The 20708-nt window shown below is 46.7% G+C and overlaps 2 protein-coding genes across 4 annotated transcripts; both read right to left on the bottom strand.

Moving 5' to 3' along the window:
* LOC121598099 (sodium/potassium-transporting ATPase subunit beta-2-like) lies at positions 1 to 19497 on the bottom strand. Its single transcript, XM_041924664.1, has 7 exons — positions 18900 to 19497; positions 10141 to 10281; positions 9914 to 10036; positions 9663 to 9826; positions 9458 to 9568; positions 9213 to 9381; positions 1 to 2540 (listed from the first exon to the last, which is right to left on the bottom strand). The coding sequence occupies exons 1-7, from the start codon at positions 19027 to 19029 to the stop codon at positions 2437 to 2439; spliced, it is 942 nt and encodes a 313-aa protein (XP_041780598.1). The 5' UTR covers positions 19030 to 19497; the 3' UTR covers positions 1 to 2436.
* On the bottom strand, positions 2525 to 8560 carry LOC121598097. 3 transcript variants are annotated; one of them, XM_041924662.1, is made up of 2 exons: positions 5872 to 8560; positions 2525 to 5247 (listed from the first exon to the last, which is right to left on the bottom strand). In XM_041924662.1, the coding sequence occupies exons 1-2, from the start codon at positions 8347 to 8349 to the stop codon at positions 3283 to 3285; spliced, it is 4443 nt and encodes a 1480-aa protein (XP_041780596.1). In that variant the 5' UTR covers positions 8350 to 8560; the 3' UTR covers positions 2525 to 3282. The 3 variants fall into 3 exon arrangements, with proteins under 3 accessions (XP_041780596.1, XP_041780595.1, XP_041780597.1); XM_041924661.1 differs by having other exon boundaries at positions 2525 to 6051; positions 6388 to 8560; XM_041924663.1 differs by having other exon boundaries at positions 2525 to 6051; positions 6955 to 8560.
* Positions 19498 to 20708: the final 1211 nt, after the last annotated feature.

Here is a 20708-nt window from a genome sequence, read left to right as displayed (position 1 = left end):
TTTAACATTGTTCGTTATGTTATTTCTGTTTGCTAATATCTCGCGCTTCTCGAGCATTGTGTGTTGTGTTTGACATGCTTTCCGTGTCATTTTCGTTTCTGCATGTGTTTGCTTTCGTTTTCCACATGCTTCAGATCGGTTTTTCGATTCATTGTATTTTTCTATCTTTTTTGTTCCACGCTATTATTTTTTTCTCTGCAATTTTTTGTTTTGTTTTAACTTATTCAGTGGGCAGTGAGTGATAAGAATAGAAAGAGGCCCTTCGTGTTGTTTAGTCACGTTCGTTCGGTGTACTAAATAGACTCATTTCCCACCTCAGTAGCGCTACACACATGATGCACTAGCAAAACTGGCAAGATTACCATTTGCGGTGGTTTGTTGCCACCAGTGGCCCATTTGAGCAGAAGCAAAATGCTTAGCGACCATGTCTTTCATGTCCAACGTAGCAAAGCAATGCGTGACTGGTGCACACTGATGCACACTGACACTAATCAACGACACTTCTCGTTTAGGCTACTTACTACCACACTACGCTGTCCTTGTTCGCGCAAACGCAGCTACTAGACTTTGACAGTACCGCACAAACGCCATCTGCCATCAAATGTAAAGGAAATCATACTTCTTCGTTCGGTGTTTTTTGTTGTTGTTGTGAGTGTATTTTTCGGCTTTTTCCTTTATTTCATATTTCATCAGCTGCTGCCTAGTACATCGTACAGGGTGATGCGAAAACTTCTTTTCCCCTTTCAACCCTTTCCGGCCAGCCTCGTTATGCATTTATCTTGTGTTGAGTGTATCTGTGAATGTGTTTGTGTGGGTGTGTGGGTGTGTATGTGTGTAAGTGTACGGCACGAGAAGAAAGTTTAGCATGTGATACAAACTACATTGCTCCAATGGTTGAATGCTGGCCTTGCCTTTTTTGTTTGTTTGCTTTGCTGATGTACGGCGACGCTTTGACGCAAATACTTCAACTAGATCTACAATTTGCAGACTATATTTTCCGGGGGGGAGAGTAAGGAGAGCTCGAGAAGCGAATCGACAGTGAATGCTGGGGTTTCCCCCAACAGCGACCGGCGTGGGGCCAAAGGGACCTTTATGCTGACTATGCTGCCCGGCCTATGATGACTGCCCCCAAATGACCGGTTATATCATGCGTATTCGGTAGTGTCACCCTCATGTTGATGCATGTTTTACTGCTGCTGGCTACTTTCGTCTAGTACGATGTTCCATTCTTCTTTTTTTGTTATCTTCTTTTACTGCGAGAGATCATGCTGCTATGCTGCTTAAGAGTGGGTGTGTGTAAGGTGGAGTTATATTACGGAAAGTTGTGTTGTGTTGTGTCAACTATAATTCTAGCATGCTGCACCTAAATAGAACACATTCGCTCTCGCCTTACTAATAAACCGCGTGAATATCGGTGTCGCCGGTTTCTTATTTGTTTTGTTGGTTTGTTGTTGTCGTTTTTTTAATGGTTTTTCTCCCTCGAATTCTTGTTTTGTTCGTTCTTGCTTTGCTGGCTCCCTTTTTTTTACTTACTGACTTACTGAAGCAGAGAGCGGAATGCCTCTGGGTTTTGTTTAATTTTTGTTTCTTCTCCCCCTTTGCTTCTTCTTCTTCTGCAATTAGCTGTACAACTTACCTACAGTTATTACGATGGTCTTAAATCTTTTACTTGTTTTTTTATTATTATTATTATTAGTTTGTTTTCATTTTCTTTTCTTTCTTTCTTTCTTTTTTTGCTTTAACGTGGGTATTATGTATACTATTGCAATAACAAAATCATACAACAATCTTCACCAACCGATAGTAGCTGAAGTTACAGGTGAAAAGTATAAAATGCCTAGCCCAAATGATCCAAAAACGATTACGCCACACGCACGCACGCACGCATCGTCGCCTACTACAATGTGGTTTTTTGGTTGTTTTTTTTAATATATGCCCTTGATTTCGCGCGCGCATATGTTGACTCCCTCCCCGTTTCTCATAACGCGTTGATTTTAATGGATGTTTTCGCACGTTCTCGTAGTTGGGATTCTCGTGTGTATGCTTGCTTTTTGTTTGGTTTGTTTTGTTTGACTCAATATTTCAACGTCGACGATCTCCGATCTCCGATCAACAAATGTTTTTGCGCACTACATTTTGCTGCTGTTGCTGTTGCTGCTTCTGGCTGCTTGTTCTGCGGTTGTCCTAACGCTAGCGTAAACTCATTCGATACTTCTAGGCCTGCTTTTGTGCCTGCTGCCCTTACTACACTGCTGCTTCTGTTGCTGCTGCTGCCACCGACCGATCGGACTTCGGTGCAGCTTGCTCTCTTCCTTTGCCCGCTCGTCTCCTTCCTACAAAAAACGATGATAACACGTGCGCCTGGCGAAATGTGCGAAATGGAGCCGGGATGGCCCCGGGTTCGCTGCTTTAAAGTGGTGCGTACGAGCCACCGATTTAATCGATCATCAGCTCGAAGTGAACGGACCCTCTTCGCTCAGCCCGATCGTACATGATGTTGCGGGCCCAGGCTTTGCATTCGATGTTGATCAGCACGCCAGCTGAAAGTAAATAAAAACCATGAAAAAAACGATTAGTTATCGTTCACCTAAATTTCCGTACTTCAAATACATTTCATCCTCCCCATTCATTTCATTTTTTTTGTTTTCAACTCTCCCCTTCAGAAAGTGCATTAACCTGCTGCTTATCATAAACAAATCGTAAACCTTGAACTCTTCCAGCCTTATCCTAAAAAGTAAAAGGCCGTTTTCGGCACCCGTGGCAACCGGTTTGGTGACCAAAAATTCAAAAAAACCGGTTTCATTGACATCCTTTCCCCACCGGTTGCATAGCGGGATCAGTTGCAAAAAGGTCCAAAAATAAAGGCTCGGCTTACTTTCCTTCCGGCCTGGAATGCAATTCCCGTTGCAGATGCAACTTTCGTACGAAACCGGTTTCGGGTTCTAAAATTTCGCTGTATTTCGGAACCGCTGATATAATCGTGCTCGAGGTCGTTTGCCCGTCAGTCGGTTACGGTCAAGGCGAGTGTGATCATCATGCAATTGCATCTTTGCTCTACAGCTCTTCTGCTGTCCGTGTATTGTGTTTGTGCTTCTGCTAATGTGGTGACGTTCGGGACGCCCGATGTGCAGTTGGAAATTTGTTACAAAAAACGCATTCTGAAAGGTTTGCGCAACCCGCTCGTGTTTACGTTCGATAATGTGAGTGATAGTTTGGTATACACCTAGGTTGTGTGAAAGTGAATTGAACAAAAAATCACTGTTTTCGGTCCTTATGTTAATTTCAGCCTCTTCCACACCTTATACAGTATATACGTGTGGAAGCGCCACCACATCGATACAATACTGAGCTGGCTGTACGGGTTGTGCGTGGTGGCATTGGCCATTTGTACGTGACCATCGAAGTGAAGGATCTTAAACGAGCCTTTATCATAGGAAGCAATGTGGAAGTTGTAATTAAATGCTTGCCTCCCTTAACAACGGTAACCATGCCGACGACAACGTTTTCCTCAACGAGCACAACTATGATGTCTACAAACTCAATCACATCAACGACAACGACGAATGCTTCTAGTTCATCCTCTTCGAGTACCGCGTCTAGCAGCACTTTAACTACATTATTATCCACGACTCCTCCTACAACCAGCTCTACAATTGATTGTACCACTGCTTCATCGACGACTCCTGTAACCACCAGCTCTACAACTGAGTCTACCACCGCTTCATCGACGACTCCTGTAACCACCAGCTCTACAACGGAGTCTACCACTGCTTCATCGACGACTCCTGTAACCACCAGCTCTACAACGGAGTCTACCACCGCTTCATCGACGACTCCTGTAACCACCAGCTCTACAACTGAATCTACCATCGCTTCATCGACGACTCCTATAACCACCAGCTCTACAACTGAGTCTAACACCGCTTCATCGACGACTTTTACTTCAATCATGACTCCTACCTCACCTATGACTCCTACATCGCCAACGACTCCTTCTTCTCCAACGACTCGTACCTCTCCGACGGCTCCTACTTCACCAACAACTCCTGTAACCACCAGCTCTACAACTGAGTCTACTACCGCTTCATCGACGAGTCCAGCTATTACCAGCTCTACAACGGAGTCTACCACTGCTTCATCGACGACTCCTGTGACCACCAGCTCTACAACTGAATCTACCACCGCTTCATCGACGACTTTTACTTCAATGATGACTCCTACCTCACCAATGATTCCTACATCACCAACGACTCCTTCTTCTCCAACGACTCGTACCTCTCCGACGGCTCCTACTTCTCCAACAACTCCTGTAACCACCAGCTCTACAACTGAGTCTACCACCGCTTCATCGACGAGTCCTGCTATTACCAGCTCTACAACGGAGTCTACCACCGCTTCATCGACAACTCCTGTAACCACCAGCTCTACAACTGAGTCGACCACTGCTTCATCGATGAGTCCTGCTATAACCAGCTCTACAACTGAGTTTACCACTGTTTCATCGACGACTCCTGTAACCACCAGCTCTACAATTGAGTCTACTACCGCTTTCTCGACGACTCCTGTAACCACCAGCTCTACAACTGAGTCTACCACTGCTTCATCGACGACTTTTACTTCAATCATGACTCCTACCTCTCCAATGATTCCTACATCGCCAACAACTCCTTCTTCTCCAACGACTCGTACCTCTCCGACGGCTCCTACTTCACCAACAACTCCTGTAACCACCAGCTCTACAACTGAGTCTACCACTGCTTCATCGATGAGTCCTGCTATAACCAGCTCTACAACTGAGTCTACCACTGCTCCATCGACGACTCCTGTAACCACCAGCTCTACAACTGAGTCTACCACTGCTTCATCGATGAGTCCTGCTATAACCAGCTCTACAACTGAGTTTACCACTGTTTCATCGACGACTCCTGTAACCACCAGCTCTACAATTGAGTCTACTACCGCTTTCTCGACGACTCCTGTAACCACCAGCTCTACAACTGAGTCTACCACTGCTTCATCGACGACTTTTACTTCAATCATGACTCCTACCTCACCAATGATTCCTACATCGCCAACAACTCCTTCTTCTCCAACGACTCGTACCTCTCCGACGGCTCCTACTTCACCAACAACTCCTGTAACCACCAGCTCTACAACTGAGTCTACCACTGCTTCATCGATGAGTCCTGCTATAACCAGCTCTACAACTGAGTCTACCACTGCTCCATCGACGACTCCTGTAACCACCAGCTCTACAACTGAGTCTACCACTGCTTCATCGACGACTCCTGTAACCATCAGCTCTACAACTGAATCTACCATCGCTTCATCGACGACTCCTGCAACCACCAGCTCTACAACTGAGTCTAACACCGCTTCATCGACGACTTTTACTTCAATCATGACTCCTACCTCACCTATTACTCCTACATCGCCAACGACTCCTTCTTCTCCAACGACTCGTACCTCTCCGACGGCTCCTACTTCACCAACAACTCCTGTAACCACCAGCTCTACAACTGAGTCTACCACCGCTTCATCGACGACTCCTGTAACCACCAGCTCTACAACTGAGTCTACCAATGCTTCATCGACGACTTTTACTTCAATCATGACTCCTACCTCACCAATGACTCCTATATCGCCAACGACTCCTTCTTCTCCAACGACTCGTACCTCTCCGACGGCTCCTACTTCACCAACAACTCCTGTAACCACCAGCTCTACAACTGAGTCTACCACTGCTTCATCGATGAGTCCTGCTATAACCAGCTCTACAACTGAGTCTACCACTGCTTCATCGACGACTCCTGTAACCACCAGCTCTACAATTGAGTCTACCACTGCTCCATCGACGACTCCTGTAACCACCAGCTCTACAACTGAGTCTAACACCGCTTCATCGACGACTTTTACTTCAATCATGACTCCTACCTCACCAATGACTCCTATATCGCCAACGACTCCTTCTTCTCCAACGACTCGTACCTCTCCGACGGCTCCTACTTCACCAACAACTCCTGTAACCACCAGCTCTACAACTGAGTCTACCACTGCTTCATCGACGACTCCTGTAACCACCAGCTCTATAACTGAGTCTACCACCAGCTCTACAACTGAGTCTACTACCGCTTCATCGACGAGTCCTGCTATAACCAGCTCTACAACGGAATCTACTACAGCTTCATCGACGACTCCTGCAACCACCAGCTCTACAACTGAGTCTACCATCGCTTCATCGACGACTTTTACTTCAATCATGACTCCTACCTCACCAATGACTCCTACATCGCCAACGACTCCTTCTTCTCCAACGACTCGTACCTCTCCGACGGCTCCTACTTCACCAACAACTCCTGTAACCACCAGCTCTACAACTGAGTCTACCACTGCTTCATCGATGAGTCCTGCTATAACCAGCTCTACAACTGAGTCTACCACTGTTTCATCGACGACTCCTATAACCACCAGCTCTACAATTGAGTCTACTACCGCTTTCTCGACGACTCCTGTAACCACCAGCTCTACAACTGAGTCTACCACCGCTTCATCGACGACTCCTGTAACCACCAGCTCTACAACTGAGTCTACCAATGCTTCATCGACGACTCCTGTAACCACCAGCTCTACAACTGAGTCTACCACCGCTTCATCGACGACTCCTGCTATTACCAGCTCTACAACTGAGTCTACCACCGCTTCATCGACGACTCCTGTAACCATCAGCTCTACAACTGAATCTACCATCGATTCATCGACGACTCCTGCAACCACCAGCTCTACAACTGAGTCTAACACCGCTTCATCGACGACTTTTACTTCAATCATGACTCCTACCTCACCTATTACTCCTACATCGCCAACGACTCCTTCTTCTCCAACGACTCGTACCTCTCCGACGGCTCCTACTTCACCAACAACTCCTGTAACCACCAGCTCTACAACTGAGTCTACCACCGCTTCATCGACGACTCCTGTAACCACCAGCTCTACAACTGAGTCTACCAATGCTTCATCGACGACTCCTGTAACCACCAGCTCTATAACTGAGTCTACCACCAGCTCTACAACTGAGTCTACTACCGCTTCATCGACGAGTCCTGCTATAACCAGCTCTACAACGGAATCTACTACAGCTTCATCGACGACTCCTGCAACCACCAGCTCTACAACTGAGTCTACCACCAGCTCTACAACTGAGTCTACTACAGCTTCATCGACGACTCCTGCAACCACCAGCTCTACAACTGAGTCTACCATCGCTTCATCGACGACTTTTACTTCAATGATGACTCCTACCTCACCAATGACTCCTACATCGCCAACGACTCCTTCTTCTCCAACGACTCGTACCTCTCCGACGGCTCCTACTTCACCAACAACTCCTGTAACCACCAGCTCTACAACTGAGTCTACCACCGCTTCATCGACGAGTCCTGCTATTACCAGCTCTACAACGGAGTCTACCACCGCTTCATCGACGAGTCCTGCTATTACCAGCTCTACAACTGAGTCGACCACTGCTTCATCGACGACTCCTGTAACCACCAGCTCTACAACTGAATCTACCATCGCTTCATCGACGACTCCTCTAACCACCAACTCTATAACTGAGTCTACCACCACTTCCTCCACGAATCCCGCTGCAACCAGCTCGACATCTGAGTCTACCACTGTTTTGCCGACGACTCCTGTTCTTACAACAGAGACTACCACCACATCATCGACGACTTCAGATTCTTTAACTTCTTCGACTGAGTCCTTTACACTCCCGACATCATTTTCTACCGAAACAACTTCGTCTTCAACATCTTCGTCGACCGAGTTTTCGACCTCATTACCTACAACATCTGGGACCACTAGCTCTACAACCAGTTCTTCAACAGTGTCGATATCGATATCAACTAGCAGTTCAACAACTTCCTCATCATCAGTAACAACGCCTGTGACTCCTCGAACAACAAGTCGGTTCACTCTTCCTACAATCAGAACATCTCCATCTAATCCAACAACATTACCTACATCGTCTACAACCGAGTCTAGCACTGCTTCATCGAAGACTCCTTCTACTACCAGCTCTACAAGTGTTTCTACTACCGCTTCATCGACGACTCCTGCAACGAGCTCTACAAGTGAATCCACCACACTTGCTTCAACAACTCCTGCTACTACTAGCTCTACTACTGAATCTTTCACTGCATCTTCGACGACTCCTGCTACCCCCAGTTCTACAACTGATTTTACCACCAGTTCTACAACTGAGTCAACTACAACTCCTGCCGATACCAGCTCTACAACTGAATTTACAACTGCTTCATCGACGACTTTAGATTCTACTAGTTCTGCCATCGAATCTACTACCAGCTCTACAACTGAATCTACCACTTCTTCATCGACAACATCAGATATTACTAGTTCTTCTACCGAGTCCTTTACTTTGCCAACATCATTTTCTACTGAAGTTCACTCGCCTTCGACATCATTCTCTACATCTGACATGACTAGCTCTACAACCAGTTCTTCAACAGTGTCGATATCGATATCAACTAGCAGCTCAACAACTTCCTCATCATCAGTAACAACGCCTGTGACTCCACGAACAACAAGTCAGTTCACTCTTCCTACAGTCAGGACATCTTCATCTAATCCAACAACCACTGTATCTTCAACCTCCACGATGCCAACTACAGCTCCTACTACATCGGTAGCACAAACAACAACATTATCTTCCTCTACTATGAGCACTCAAACCACAAATTCAATGCCATCTTCACCATCTCCTTCCCAACCATCCACATTTTCCACCAGACCCACAGTGACTCTCTTCCCCACCATTACCCCATTTTCCTCAACCACGGCTCGTTCCGTTACGACTACAACAAAATACGATCCTCCCGTCACTGCACTGAACACATTGATAACAACGAAGAGCGATTATGGTTCTGCAATCACGTTTCCCAGCGTGTTTTTCAACTTTAAACCGCAACAAACTACCCGGACTCCTCCGGAATGGTTGGCATACATTAATTCAAAGCGTGACTTCAAACAAATCGATTCGAGCGCTACTTTCAATAAGGCTCGGAAGTTTTTCTACCTTGCACAACTGTAAGACTGAAACGAATCCTTTCGTATCGTAGTTTATCTCAAATAAATGTAACAAGCAACAAACGATATCTTCCCTTTTTTGGGGTCGTTACATGAGCAATACTTACTCTTTGGTTTTTCGAAGTAGACTGCTACTACTGGTGGCAGATATCCATCAACGTTCTTGTACGGGAAGAAGTATCCAGGGAATCCGCGACGCGGGATGTACTGAATGGCACCGATGTGCTCATTATCGGCAGGATTTTCACCGGAGCAGGAGACCCAAACCACGTTGGTCTGTATGGGTGGATTTGGAAAAGAAACGGGTTTAGAATGAAATATACCACCGAGAGTCGAAAACACAGTGGCTTACGTTCTTGTTTCCTCGGGCTTCCTCTCCGCGGATGTGCTCCTTCAGATCATCGGGCATTTTCTCCGGCAAGTTGGTCGAGGTATTGTACATATCTGGGACCCAGTTATAGATCTGATGGGCGGCAAAGCAAACAGAAAGAGAGAGAGGGAGAGAGAGTTAAATTTCACAGCAATTTCGTACCATTTCCCACCATCAGGCAACTTACCTTGTTCAGCTTCAAGAATATGCACGGGCTCTTCTTTTTAAAGTTGTATTGATTTTCCTTGACGCACGGAGACCAGTTAGTCATAGGAACTTTGCAAACCTTGCCCTCCGGCGGCGGATTGTCGAACGAGCAATCGACGCGGTTGTCTTCCTCTAGCGTGTAAGCTGTAAAAGCCAACAAAATGATCGTTAGACTTCGGATGCAATAGGCTCTTCTCACTCGTGCTGCCAGCTAAATTTGCTACTACTTACGCTCCAGAAAATCATCGATTAGTTTGGTCCAGATCCCAACGTTTCCATTGTCGGAAGCTTTGTACCAGATTAACGAGCTCTCCACATTCTGGTACTCTGGCGGTGTTGGTCGAAAGCCCAGACCTTGGTAGGAAAATAGACGAAACACAGAAACATGTCCATTACGGCAGCCCGTATCGCACCAAGGTCGCCCCCGACGACGACGGGGGGGGGCCTTCAGATCTTACCTGGATTCGATCCAATCAGCGAACTGTCAAGCTGATATTTAGGCATCTGCATGTCGAGCGTCTGCCAGAACACGGCCAGCATCGCGGCAAAGAATCCGACCAGGGCAGCATAAAAGCACACATAGAAGAAGAGGATTTTCGCTGCGGAAAGGATAGACAAGAACACAAGCACGATTGCATGATTAATGAAGGCTTCATTAGTGTTGACATTTCTTTGCGCTCCGCCGATGACGCACGCTAATGTGTATATTTATTCTATGCAAATGCTTCATAGGGGCAAACATATAATACGAGCGTTATGGAGGGACTTGGAAACGTTTAACGCGAGGTCGCATTCACTCCGGCTGCACGGCTGCTGCCTGCCTTGAGCTGTGTGAACCCGTGTTTCATCAGTTTGGTGAACTGAATTTCTATAAATAACCGAGTTTTCCTTTCGCACGGCTACACAGTGTTTAATACGGGGTTGGTCTTAGACGCGGCTGCATGTGACAGCCAGATGGAACGTATAATATTCTATCTAGCACCATTTACGTCACGAATTTTATGGGTGACACATACCAGCAAAAAAAAAGTTCTGCAAAGCGGTTGTACGAAGAGTTTTACGTCTTATTCGCAAAGACTGCACAGTGCGTAATTGAATCTGAACGGACCACTTCGCCCCTGGTGAAAGGGTTTGTACTGATTCATTCATTATGCACTTTGTACAGCGACGGCGTGTCCCATCAGTAGGGGTTTGAGAAAATGTGAGAAAATCAATTCCAACTGGGGCCACTGTTAACACGTCAGCAGCATGAGAGATGCTTGCAAGATGCTTCCACCAACGGACTGAATTTATATCGTATAATGTCCTTTATCCTGTCGTACATTGCCGCGTAAATGCATGCTCGAACCACCTAGCCCCTATAGACTCACGTGCACGATACGGCCTGACAGCTGCAGGCTTGTTTGCCACTATTGCATAAAACACTGACCATGACGCTGCCACTTCCAGCCTATTCAACCAGCGTCCGGGAATGTCGCGATGTTTGTGAATAGAATATCCCCGCGGGGAGCTAAACTGAGATACGAGACTAACAGTGGGAGAGAGAGAGAGAGGAAGGAAAGGGCTCTTGGGAATGTGAGACATAAAAACAGCAACTGCGTGCATAAGCCACTGCGCCCGATTCTGCCTTGAGGACAGAATGTTATTAACAGTGGCTGTTCCCTGCAAACGAAGCGACGCGGTTACAGCAAAATGAGGCTAACATTGATCCATGATAACTTGTGTGGAAAATTCCATGCCTTTTTTTCATATACACTAGTCAACTAACGACAACAACAAACCTACCACCACTTTAACGCCCATCCCGTGCTCACAACCCGTCCCAAAATATCAATTTTCATCTACAAGATATAACCGTCAATCATTATTCAGCAATTAACACCACCCAAGCCCGACTGCTCGGAGGCGCCCGCTCGTGACGACTGTTTAACGATTTAACGTACGCTGTGCCCTCTCGCTCGTTAGTTAACTGCTAAGGTCGCCTAATGGTAATGTGGCCGTGAATGCTTGGCGGCGGATTCCAGTTGCAATGCTGGAATCTCTCGTCACAGACACAGAAGGTCGAAGCGCACGACGAAAATTTACTACTGTACAGGGGAGAGGGTTGGAACTGAGCACTAGACACACTAGTACACAAATCAACTCTGTGCTAATAAGCGCTAGTGATAGTTTGAGCACAAACGCGTGCTGATCGCACACGGCGATCGGCATCAGCAGTCGCTAGGACGTGATCTTTGCGAGGGAAAAAACAGAGCCCGTGCTTGTCACGGAATGGCACCCCAGCAGCACCAGCACGTGTTTGAATGGGGAATTTGGAATTTTTATATTATTCTCGTCCGTTGAGTAAATAGGTGAGGATTAGCGATCTGCTTGGGCAGACTAGAATTCCCAGCTGAAAATACCACAAGATTGTGGGGTATTTTTGTGAAACTTCCCCAGCGACTGATCAAACGGGGATTTCTATCATTAACACCTGTTTCTTCAACCCAGATACTTTGTAGCGTGAATAAGCAATGTTTCTCTTGGTCAGCGAATCTAATAAAAAGTGCCATAAATGAGAAATATATTCTAGAGCCAAGTTCATAAATCATTCCGAATGCTTCACGGACGATCACGAGTCCCTTTGATGTACGGCAATACTTTCCGCCTGTCGTGATTGATGACGTGGTGAGCCGCCGATGAGGGCTGCAAAAGCGGGAGGGGGAGTGGGGGGGGGGGGTGAAATGTCCAGTACCGATCGTACTTAACTGGATCGATTATTGAAAAGCGGCCCCGACAAGCGACCACCAACCCACCCCATATCACATGGAGATCAATTGAAATTAATGCTTATTGATTGTTTCTACATAGAATTAATTGAACCCAAGCCAATGCTTAATTGTGGCCGAGCTGCTTTTGCGTGCTGCGTGCGTGCGAGTTGACTGCTCGACTGGGGCACGGCTCTGATATGCAACGGTACGGTTAAATTGAGACGACGGTCTATCGCCCAGTGAGCACGCGACGAACCTTCAACAACGATCCACGAAACATGCTCAATAGAAGGCATCGCGCTTAGTGTGACGCATGACGGCTCTCACATCGTCCGGAGCTCATGAATTTCCAATTTGGTGCTCGGACGGTCATGTGCGGTCGGAGCGATAAGTCACGGAGCGTCTAGTGAAGTGTCCAGCAAACGCAATACCACCCTTTGGAGCATGGAGTATGGATCGATAAAGCATGTTGGTTCGTCTGTTGCCGAGAGACTAAGGTTTGATAGGCTCTAGAAATAGAATCTTCTTGTCTAGTCCCAAAAATTGTCACAAAAAACCAACTTCAACAGAAAATCATTGTATCCAGTTCTGGAAAAAAACAAAATCAGCAATTTTGTGAACAAATAAAAAAAGCTGATAATGAAGCAAACAAATAAATTACTCACATAAGCAATACTCTTCTCACATACGCCCTCGCGCTCTCTCTCTATCTCTCTCTCTCTCTCTCTCTCTCTCTCTCTCTCTCTCTCTCTCTCTCTCTCTCTCTCTCGCGCGCTCTTTTCCATTCTGCGATTCAACCAATTTTCTGTGCCATGTTTACAATATCTCAGCGACCGTCCAAACACATTGTTGTTTGTGTGTTTGTTTGCACAACTCAAGAACATAAAACTGCTGTAGCCCGTTTCTCCCATACAATCATTGAGAACGTTCGTCACGTTCCGAGCCGAAAGTTATGGCTAACTATTGGGGAATTGAGGGAAGGAGGGACATAGAAGAACCTAACCCGAACTGGCAGCACATACACAACCAGAAGCACGATGAGTTTCTGATAAAAATTTCGCTCGCAAAGTGAAGTAGCGACAACCTTCGGGGTAGCGAATGAGGTCATGGTATTCATTGACGCCATGTTGTGGGGTTGGAGGGTGGACGGAATCGCGACGACCAAGTTGCGTTTATCAGTAGTTGTTTTGTGTGCTTTTTTTTCTCAACGCCACTAGTACCTTATCAACCTATCGAACGCTTCGAATGGTTCCGGTTGGCTATGTAGGATAAACTATTTGCATTAGAAGGGAAGATGGAAGGGAAACAAATCATATCTAATGGCTCAATACATGTACCCGGAGGGCGGGCGTATTGTTAGGCTGAGCAAACAGACGGGTGTTCTTGATAATACGGTCCCACTCCCCACCTCCCTATCTGTCTTCGACATTCGATAACATCAACGTTGCAACCATTATCATCATCATCATCGTCATTATCAACGTCACCAACCGTACTTCGTAGTTCCGCATAATGCGCATGAAATGGGTGAAAAAAAGGGGAGAACGACTTGAGTACTAGAGCATCCGAAAGGAAATAAACCTTCCTTCGCCTTCTAGCCTCGCTCCACATACAGCGTCCGGTGTACGGTGTCAGCAGAAAAGAGTTCTCGATCGATAAGAGCGGCGTATCCTGTTTCTCGAACGACGTGAAAGAACTCGAGAAGTGAAGAAGCATCGGCGCAAAACGAATAAGGTCTGTGGGCGAAGAAGTGGCAAGAGCAGCCATAAAGGCTTCCGTTCCTCCGCTCGCAACCGAACTGTGGAGGTAAGAAGACACTTCAGTAAAACAAACATTGCAAAATTGAGCACAACATCACACATGGTGCCTCAACTTTGGCTTTGCCCTTACGCCGCCGGATGAAGCAGAAACACCTACGTAGAAGAGAGCCGCTGTTTCCGTTTCGTAGTCTTGGTGGAAGAAATATTGGCGAAGAACATGAAAACCATACATTCACCAAAGCGCAATCGCCACATTTGCGCGATCGCTGACTCTCGCTCCCCCTACAAAAACGGTTTAACGATCGTGGCGAACGCTAACCTGAACCAGCCGTACACTATACAAGTGTGCGATGTTGCGCTTCGCGGTTTGCGCGGCCGTCGACTGCTCTTGCCGTCTGGATCGCGGCAGAAAGGAACATCAAACACGTTCGAGCATTCGGAACAGCTGACAAGCAAACAGGGGAATAAGAAACGCGTTGCTTAGTGAGAACGAGACAGTAGAGTGTCATGTGGTTTTTTGGGCGACGTAATATATTAATAACTTTGTTGACTGTCCATTTGGGCAAGTATTGGGTTCAAGGCGCCAAGTATAGCCGTCATATCCAACGACGCATGATGATTTAGAATCGCCTGAGGTGCAGATATTGAAGAAGAAAAACACACTGAGTTTTTCTCTCTTTCTCGTCGAATAACTGGATTGTACGATCAAATGCGATAAAAAAAGTCCCAACCGAAAAGGTGACTTTCGCCCAAGACACCGCGACCTGCGAATCTTGCAAAACTGGTTACGCGAGCCAACTTCACCTTCGAAGCGAGAGCCTACTTTACATGCAAACCTCGGGTATGTTTGTTTTTGCGTTCTTTCCTTTGCGCAGTTTTGCTGTATGTGTGCCGTTGTCAGGGTAGTGTTGCGGAACAGCGTATCGCAACGCTGGTCCGTCTAGAGCCGATTGATTCAATTGGAGAAAACAAACTACAACAACCCGTAATGATGGGGGGAGGGTGCGGGTTGTAAACGCTGTAAAGCAAGCACGTGGTACAAGTGGCAGGGTGTATGATACGGCCGAACTAAATACCCAATCAAACCGGTTCGATCGGCATGGCAATGGGGCTTACCACAATCCGAACTCCATTGGGGGTAGACTCAATAATTCTCCGTCCCGCAAGTCGGAGAACAATTCCATCCATCACGCGCAATGACAGACACACGGGGGTGCGGAAAACTACACGAGATGATTCAAGAACAGCGCACACTGGCTCTGGCGAACCGAGGGTGTTCGATGGTTGGTAAATATCGCTTATTGGAAAAAGCAAAAAACCAACCCACTACCACCCCAAAAGTCTGTTGTGGGGTTATTTATAGGCAGGGCGCAGGCGCACGGGACGCACACCCGTGTTTCTTATGGAGCGAACAGCCCCCAATGCGGCACCAGGCATACCAATCACACACACACATACACACACACACACACACAGGTTCAGGCAGGCAGGTCGTAAAACCGTCTGACGGCAGTGTCACGGCAGGACCCGCCCCGGACAGGTGGGCAGGGGTACGGGCGGTACCAAAGTTTACCAAAGTATTAAATTTAGCAATTGATGCCCGCGTAACCTTTTTCATCTCTGCCACCACTGCTTGGCGGTTTTTGGACTTTTTGGCTTAGAAGTACGTATACACATTCCTGGCCGTGTGAGGTGCTTCCTCGGTAAAATCCCTATGCCAAAGGTGTGTGTGTGTGTGTGTGTGTGTGTGTGTGTGTGTGTGTGTGTGTGTGTGTGTGTGTGTGTGTGTGACCACGGCCGGTGGAGGTGGGCTGAGAGATTAACGAGCCTGCATGATGCAAGTTGGGCCGTATTGATCGGTGCGCGCTTAATAGGATTCGGGGGTTCGAGGTTATGGCGAATGCGGTTTGCAGAAGAACACGCCGACTTCTGGAGTACTAGTTACATAACACCGGAACTGTTCTTTTTTTTATTTTTGGATCCATTAATTGGTTCTTCTTGTCCTACTAGAGCAAACAGACTTCATGTCACAATTCTTACATCTACAAATCGATCCAAAGTACACACACACACACATACTCCTTCTTAATTGTCTCATCAATGCAATGTTGCGCCAGTCAGCAACACCGAGCGAGAGAAAGAGAGAGAGAGAGTTAGAGAGAGAGAGAGTTAGAGAGAGAGAGAAGAGAGAGAGAGAGAGAGAGAGAGAGCGAGACAACAAACAACTCCACTCCAGCGCGAGGACGACCAGACCATCTTCGATCCGCAATGTGTAACAGTTTCAGTTCCCTGCTCGAGGGCAGGCATTGAAATTCAATTCACTTCAATTTAAATAACAAATATGTTTGCGGTGCACATAACTAGGAGGCCGTCCTCCCCCTCCCACACGATTCCAAGTGGGAGGGGATGGGTGGCTTTGCGTATCACCGTTGACGTTTTTTTACACGACATTGTCAAAGCGTACGAGACGTTTTTTTTTCTTCCTCCCAATGGTTTCAATTGCTTACTCATACACACATCTCATCGTCATAACGATCGAAATTTTGTATACTAATTTTTTTTTTTTGCTGCTGCTGCAAGTTTGAATTTTTAAACCCCTCTACTTTATGGTGCTAATAAAACAGCAATGCCAGCAGAATTTCGATTCATAAAGGGTTTTTGCTTTGTTTGCTATAAACTACATGTGTTACATAACTCCCTTTTTTTTTCTTTTTCCCTTTTTTTCTACACTTTGGCGTGTGTGTCCGTCTGGCTGCAATGATACATGCTTAATGAGCCCGTGCACAGTATTGCCTCCCTTTTTGTGGGGTGTATTAGGCTGTCAAAATAGTCCAAATTCTGTTAAATTGGTCCCATGTCCCACAACAAAAAAAAACCCATTTCAACCTTCCGAAAGTTGACACCACAAATCCACGCGTGGCCCTGGCTTTATCAAATTATACGTATCTCCTTTCAATGTGCTCACCCTCCCGAATCAACCATTACTACCTGGACGAAGAAAACTCGCTTATGTAATGATCCAGTGCCCGCCGCACCAACCTAACCATCACTATATTATTTCCATGCCATTGGAAACGCTCCAGGAAGGTTCGTGGAGGAAATACAAATTACGATAATTGTTAAGCTTTGGCAGCAAAATTACACCGCCAAACAGTGCGTGTGCTTGCTTTACTGCTGTTCAGTTGTCTGTTATATTCCCGCTACAATCCCAACCGTAGCTAAATTCTTACCAGAAGGCAGAAAAGGAAACCACCCGCAAAGACTGCAGACGACCGTGAAGCCAGGCTAGTCCACCAGGATGGCTAACACTGTTTGTGAAGACAGCGTTACATAACCGCTGCCTTTCGTACTCCGTGGGGGGGGGGGGATTGGGGAGGGTGGTAGGGTGCACAAACATACACGGCAACGGCAACGAGACGGCGTCAATCATACACAACCTTTGTATAGTGGTATGCTGAAGGATTTTGCTGGGTTGTTGGTGTTTTGAGAAGTTTTGAATGTAAAAAAGCAATGTACTGTATGCCAATTTTTATCATTTTGTGCATTTTTTTTTAATAATAAAAACAAGCTACTAGCCAAGTGAAGACACAAAGCAGACACGGCAAGCCTCTCAAGGCGCTCCCAAACCTTGGCACACCTTTGGACGATTGCGTAAGCGCAATCCTGCAAGCTCCAGCGAAAGCCTTTTATTCATACATTTCCTTGTTTGCTTGTCGGTGGAGGGGGTGGTGGGGGGGGAGAGTGTTGGAAGCAATGAGGTAGCTCCAATAAAAATGTAGAAACTTCAAGGCTAGAATAATCCATCACACCCAACCGAACGTAACGTGTAATTTGCTTCATGGGTGTGTTGGTTTGGTCTATTAGTTTAATGTCTCTTTCTTTTGTCCATCCTTAAAGTACAACTGCACATCAAAATTGTACATAATTTATACTCTCTAGGGCTTCCCTTGACTGAAATCAATTTCCAAAATGCTTGATGCACGCTTGCCATCGATTTGAATTATTTTAAAATAGCACGATTAATACGCCAAGCGGTTAAGAGCTAAAGTACAATCGGAACGGCTGTTGGGAAAAGTAAAAATTTATGTAACCAGCTTTCCAAACTCGTCGCGAAAAGCGACGAGAACCAGTCACACAGACATACACTCACAAGGAGATTCAGTGGGGGAAAAAACAGATGAGTGGAGAAAATCCTCAAACGTATGAGAGAGAGAGAAAGAGCGAGAGAGCGTGTGTCCCCATTTTCTCCCCAATTCTAATTTGTGTCCCGCAATGAGCGTTTCAAGGGGTAAGTATCTCGGAGTAGTAGATTTTCTCATCCCTCATCACAGTGCTACTCACACGCGCGTACACACACACAGCCACAAGAAAAGGCTCTCACTCTCTCTCTCTCTGTCGCGCGCACGGTGTTCGCATTCTTCCTTCTGTTCTCTGCACACGGTTTAGTAACGCGGAAGGACACTTGATGGCGCTACCATCGCCACACAGTGTGTGCCTTAGTGTGCCCTTGTGCCGTCCTCCTTCTCCTCCCACCGAATCTCGTGAAAATGGGACCATGAGAAAGCGCACGCGAGCACACGGAGAAAAATCCAACATGGCTGCGCCCCTATTTCATCGCACAGGATAATGGAAAAGTGTCACGACCGCCATCACTACTAATACTACGTACTACTGTCACACTACAGTTCCTTCTCCTTCTTTACTTACCCCAGCTCGATCCGGTGCGGCCAAGGCATTGGCTGGTTTCGCTGTTCCACAGGAACGTCCTAAATCCTTCCCATTTGCCCAGCTTGGGCGGCGGGGCATAGTACTGTTCCGCTACCTTTTTGTCGGCCATGGCTGCTGCTGCTGCTGCTGCTGCTGACTCTGTCTAATGCTGTGCTGACTCTGAATTGGCAGTGGTCCGTTCAGTCCTGTCGAACGCGCGCGCGACGATCGCACCTGTGCTGGTTCGCAGCTTTTCTTCACAAACACTCACACACACTCTCTCACACACGGCCACACAACACACACACGCCCGTATTACTGGGCCAGGCAGGCAATCGATCTTTGATCCTTCGAGCACCGCACAAGGTACACGACGAGCACTTGTTTTTTCCTCTCCCTCTCTCTCTCTCTCTCTACTGCTTCTGCTTTCTCGATGCACCGCTCTCGCTCTCTCGCTCGCCACCAAACTTCACTCGCTCGGTCGCTCTCTCGCTTCCGCTTCCGCTTTCGGTTATCCACAAACACGCGCGCGAACGCTCACACACACATGCACACACTCGCAAACAGCAGCAAACTCGTTCCCAGCACCAGCGCTCGCTCGCTCGCTCGCTCACTCTCTCTCTCTGATCCCCGAACTGGAACGCAAAAACGCGCGTGTGTGCACGCGAGTTGAGTTGTGTGCGCGTATCGTGCGTGCGTGCGTGCGTGTGTGTCCGTTGATCGACGGAGCAGAAATGGCAGGTTGGGGAAAATCCACAGCACACGGTGTCACAGGGAGGAACAGGACAATGGGAGGAAGAGAGAAAAAATATGAAGCAAAATTCGTTATTATTTTAATTCTCATGTACAAAATATTCAAAAACAGTTCAGTAATGTAAATTCATTTAACTAGCGGCTTCTTTGCTCCAACCGTTTTAAAGGGAAGGACCTGTTTCGTGTAGACCCAACTCCTCCCCCACCCCAAACCGGGATGTCCACCAGTCGCCTTTTTTATGTAACCACCTTTCGTCGAGCGAAAGGCAATGTGCGCGAGCGCACGTCTTTATCGTGTCATACTAGTCCCTTCACAGACCCCCCCCCCCCCTAGACCACCCAACCCTCTCTCAATCTATATCCTCGTCCAATTTGACAGTGTGTTTGTGTGTGTGTGTGTGTCTGTATGCACTCAATTTTCCGTTCAGTCTCTCAGGTGGGATGAATCCTGTAGGAATTGTTCCATCATTATTAAGCAAATTATTGCACTTGGATTGAAATTAAATATTAAACTCTTTTCTGAAAAGCAATCTATGGAAAACTTCGACACTCTATACATCTTCACAATTGTTCTTTTCATAATCATATCTACATCTCTCTCGCATATACATTCTCTAACGGTTTAAGACTCTCCCGTTTCTATTCCCAACTTTTTATTTGCTGGTTAGCTTTTGCTTCGGTAAAGAAAAGTTTCTTGTACAAGTTTTTCCACACTAACACATACACACACACACACTTTGAGATTTTGAAGCACAGTTTTACAAAATCAGAAAACAATTTGGTTCGCACGGAAAATCACATCCGCACTTTAATGGCTTTTTTCCCACTACAGCACTCGGAATTTTCCATCAATTGTCCATCGAATGCGCTTCAACTTCTCGCACGTCCTCACATGATCAAATTACACTGCAAGTCCTAGTAGTAACTGGAGGCCCTTCCCTCCCTCTTTTTCACCCCACTTTCCAGCAGCACGTACCCACACAACGGCGTAGAGCACAACGTTTCTGGTGGGGAGGGTGGCGGAGGTTTGGAGGAGTGCGTAATGAAACGCGCTCG

This window comes from Anopheles merus, chromosome 3R (assembly GCF_017562075.2).
Source record: "Anopheles merus strain MAF chromosome 3R, AmerM5.1, whole genome shotgun sequence".
Taxonomy (NCBI): Eukaryota; Metazoa; Arthropoda; class Insecta; order Diptera; family Culicidae; genus Anopheles; species Anopheles merus.
This window is presented reverse-complemented; position numbering and strand designations above follow the sequence as displayed.

Bases quoted from the DNA above. Each gene is read 5' to 3' on its own strand.
- LOC121598097 (XM_041924661.1), bottom strand. From the start codon at position 8,349: ATGGCAGAACTAGTAGAATCTAAAGTCGTCGATGAAGCAGTTGTAAAT. The intron at 6,052-6,387 runs GTAGACTCAGTT...GATGAAGCAGTG, and splicing joins GACTCATCGATGAAGCAGTG to GTAGACTCAGTTGTAGAGCT.
- LOC121598099 (XM_041924664.1), bottom strand. From the start codon at position 19,029: ATGGCCGACAAAAAGGTAGCGGAACAGTACTATGCCCCGCCGCCCAAG. The intron at 10,282-18,899 runs GTAAGTAAAGAA...TCCTTTCCGCAG, and splicing joins CCGCACCGGATCGAGCTGGG to CGAAAATCCTCTTCTTCTAT. The intron at 10,037-10,140 runs GTAAGATCTGAA...TTTCCTACCAAG, and splicing joins GCTGATTGGATCGAATCCAG to GTCTGGGCTTTCGACCAACA.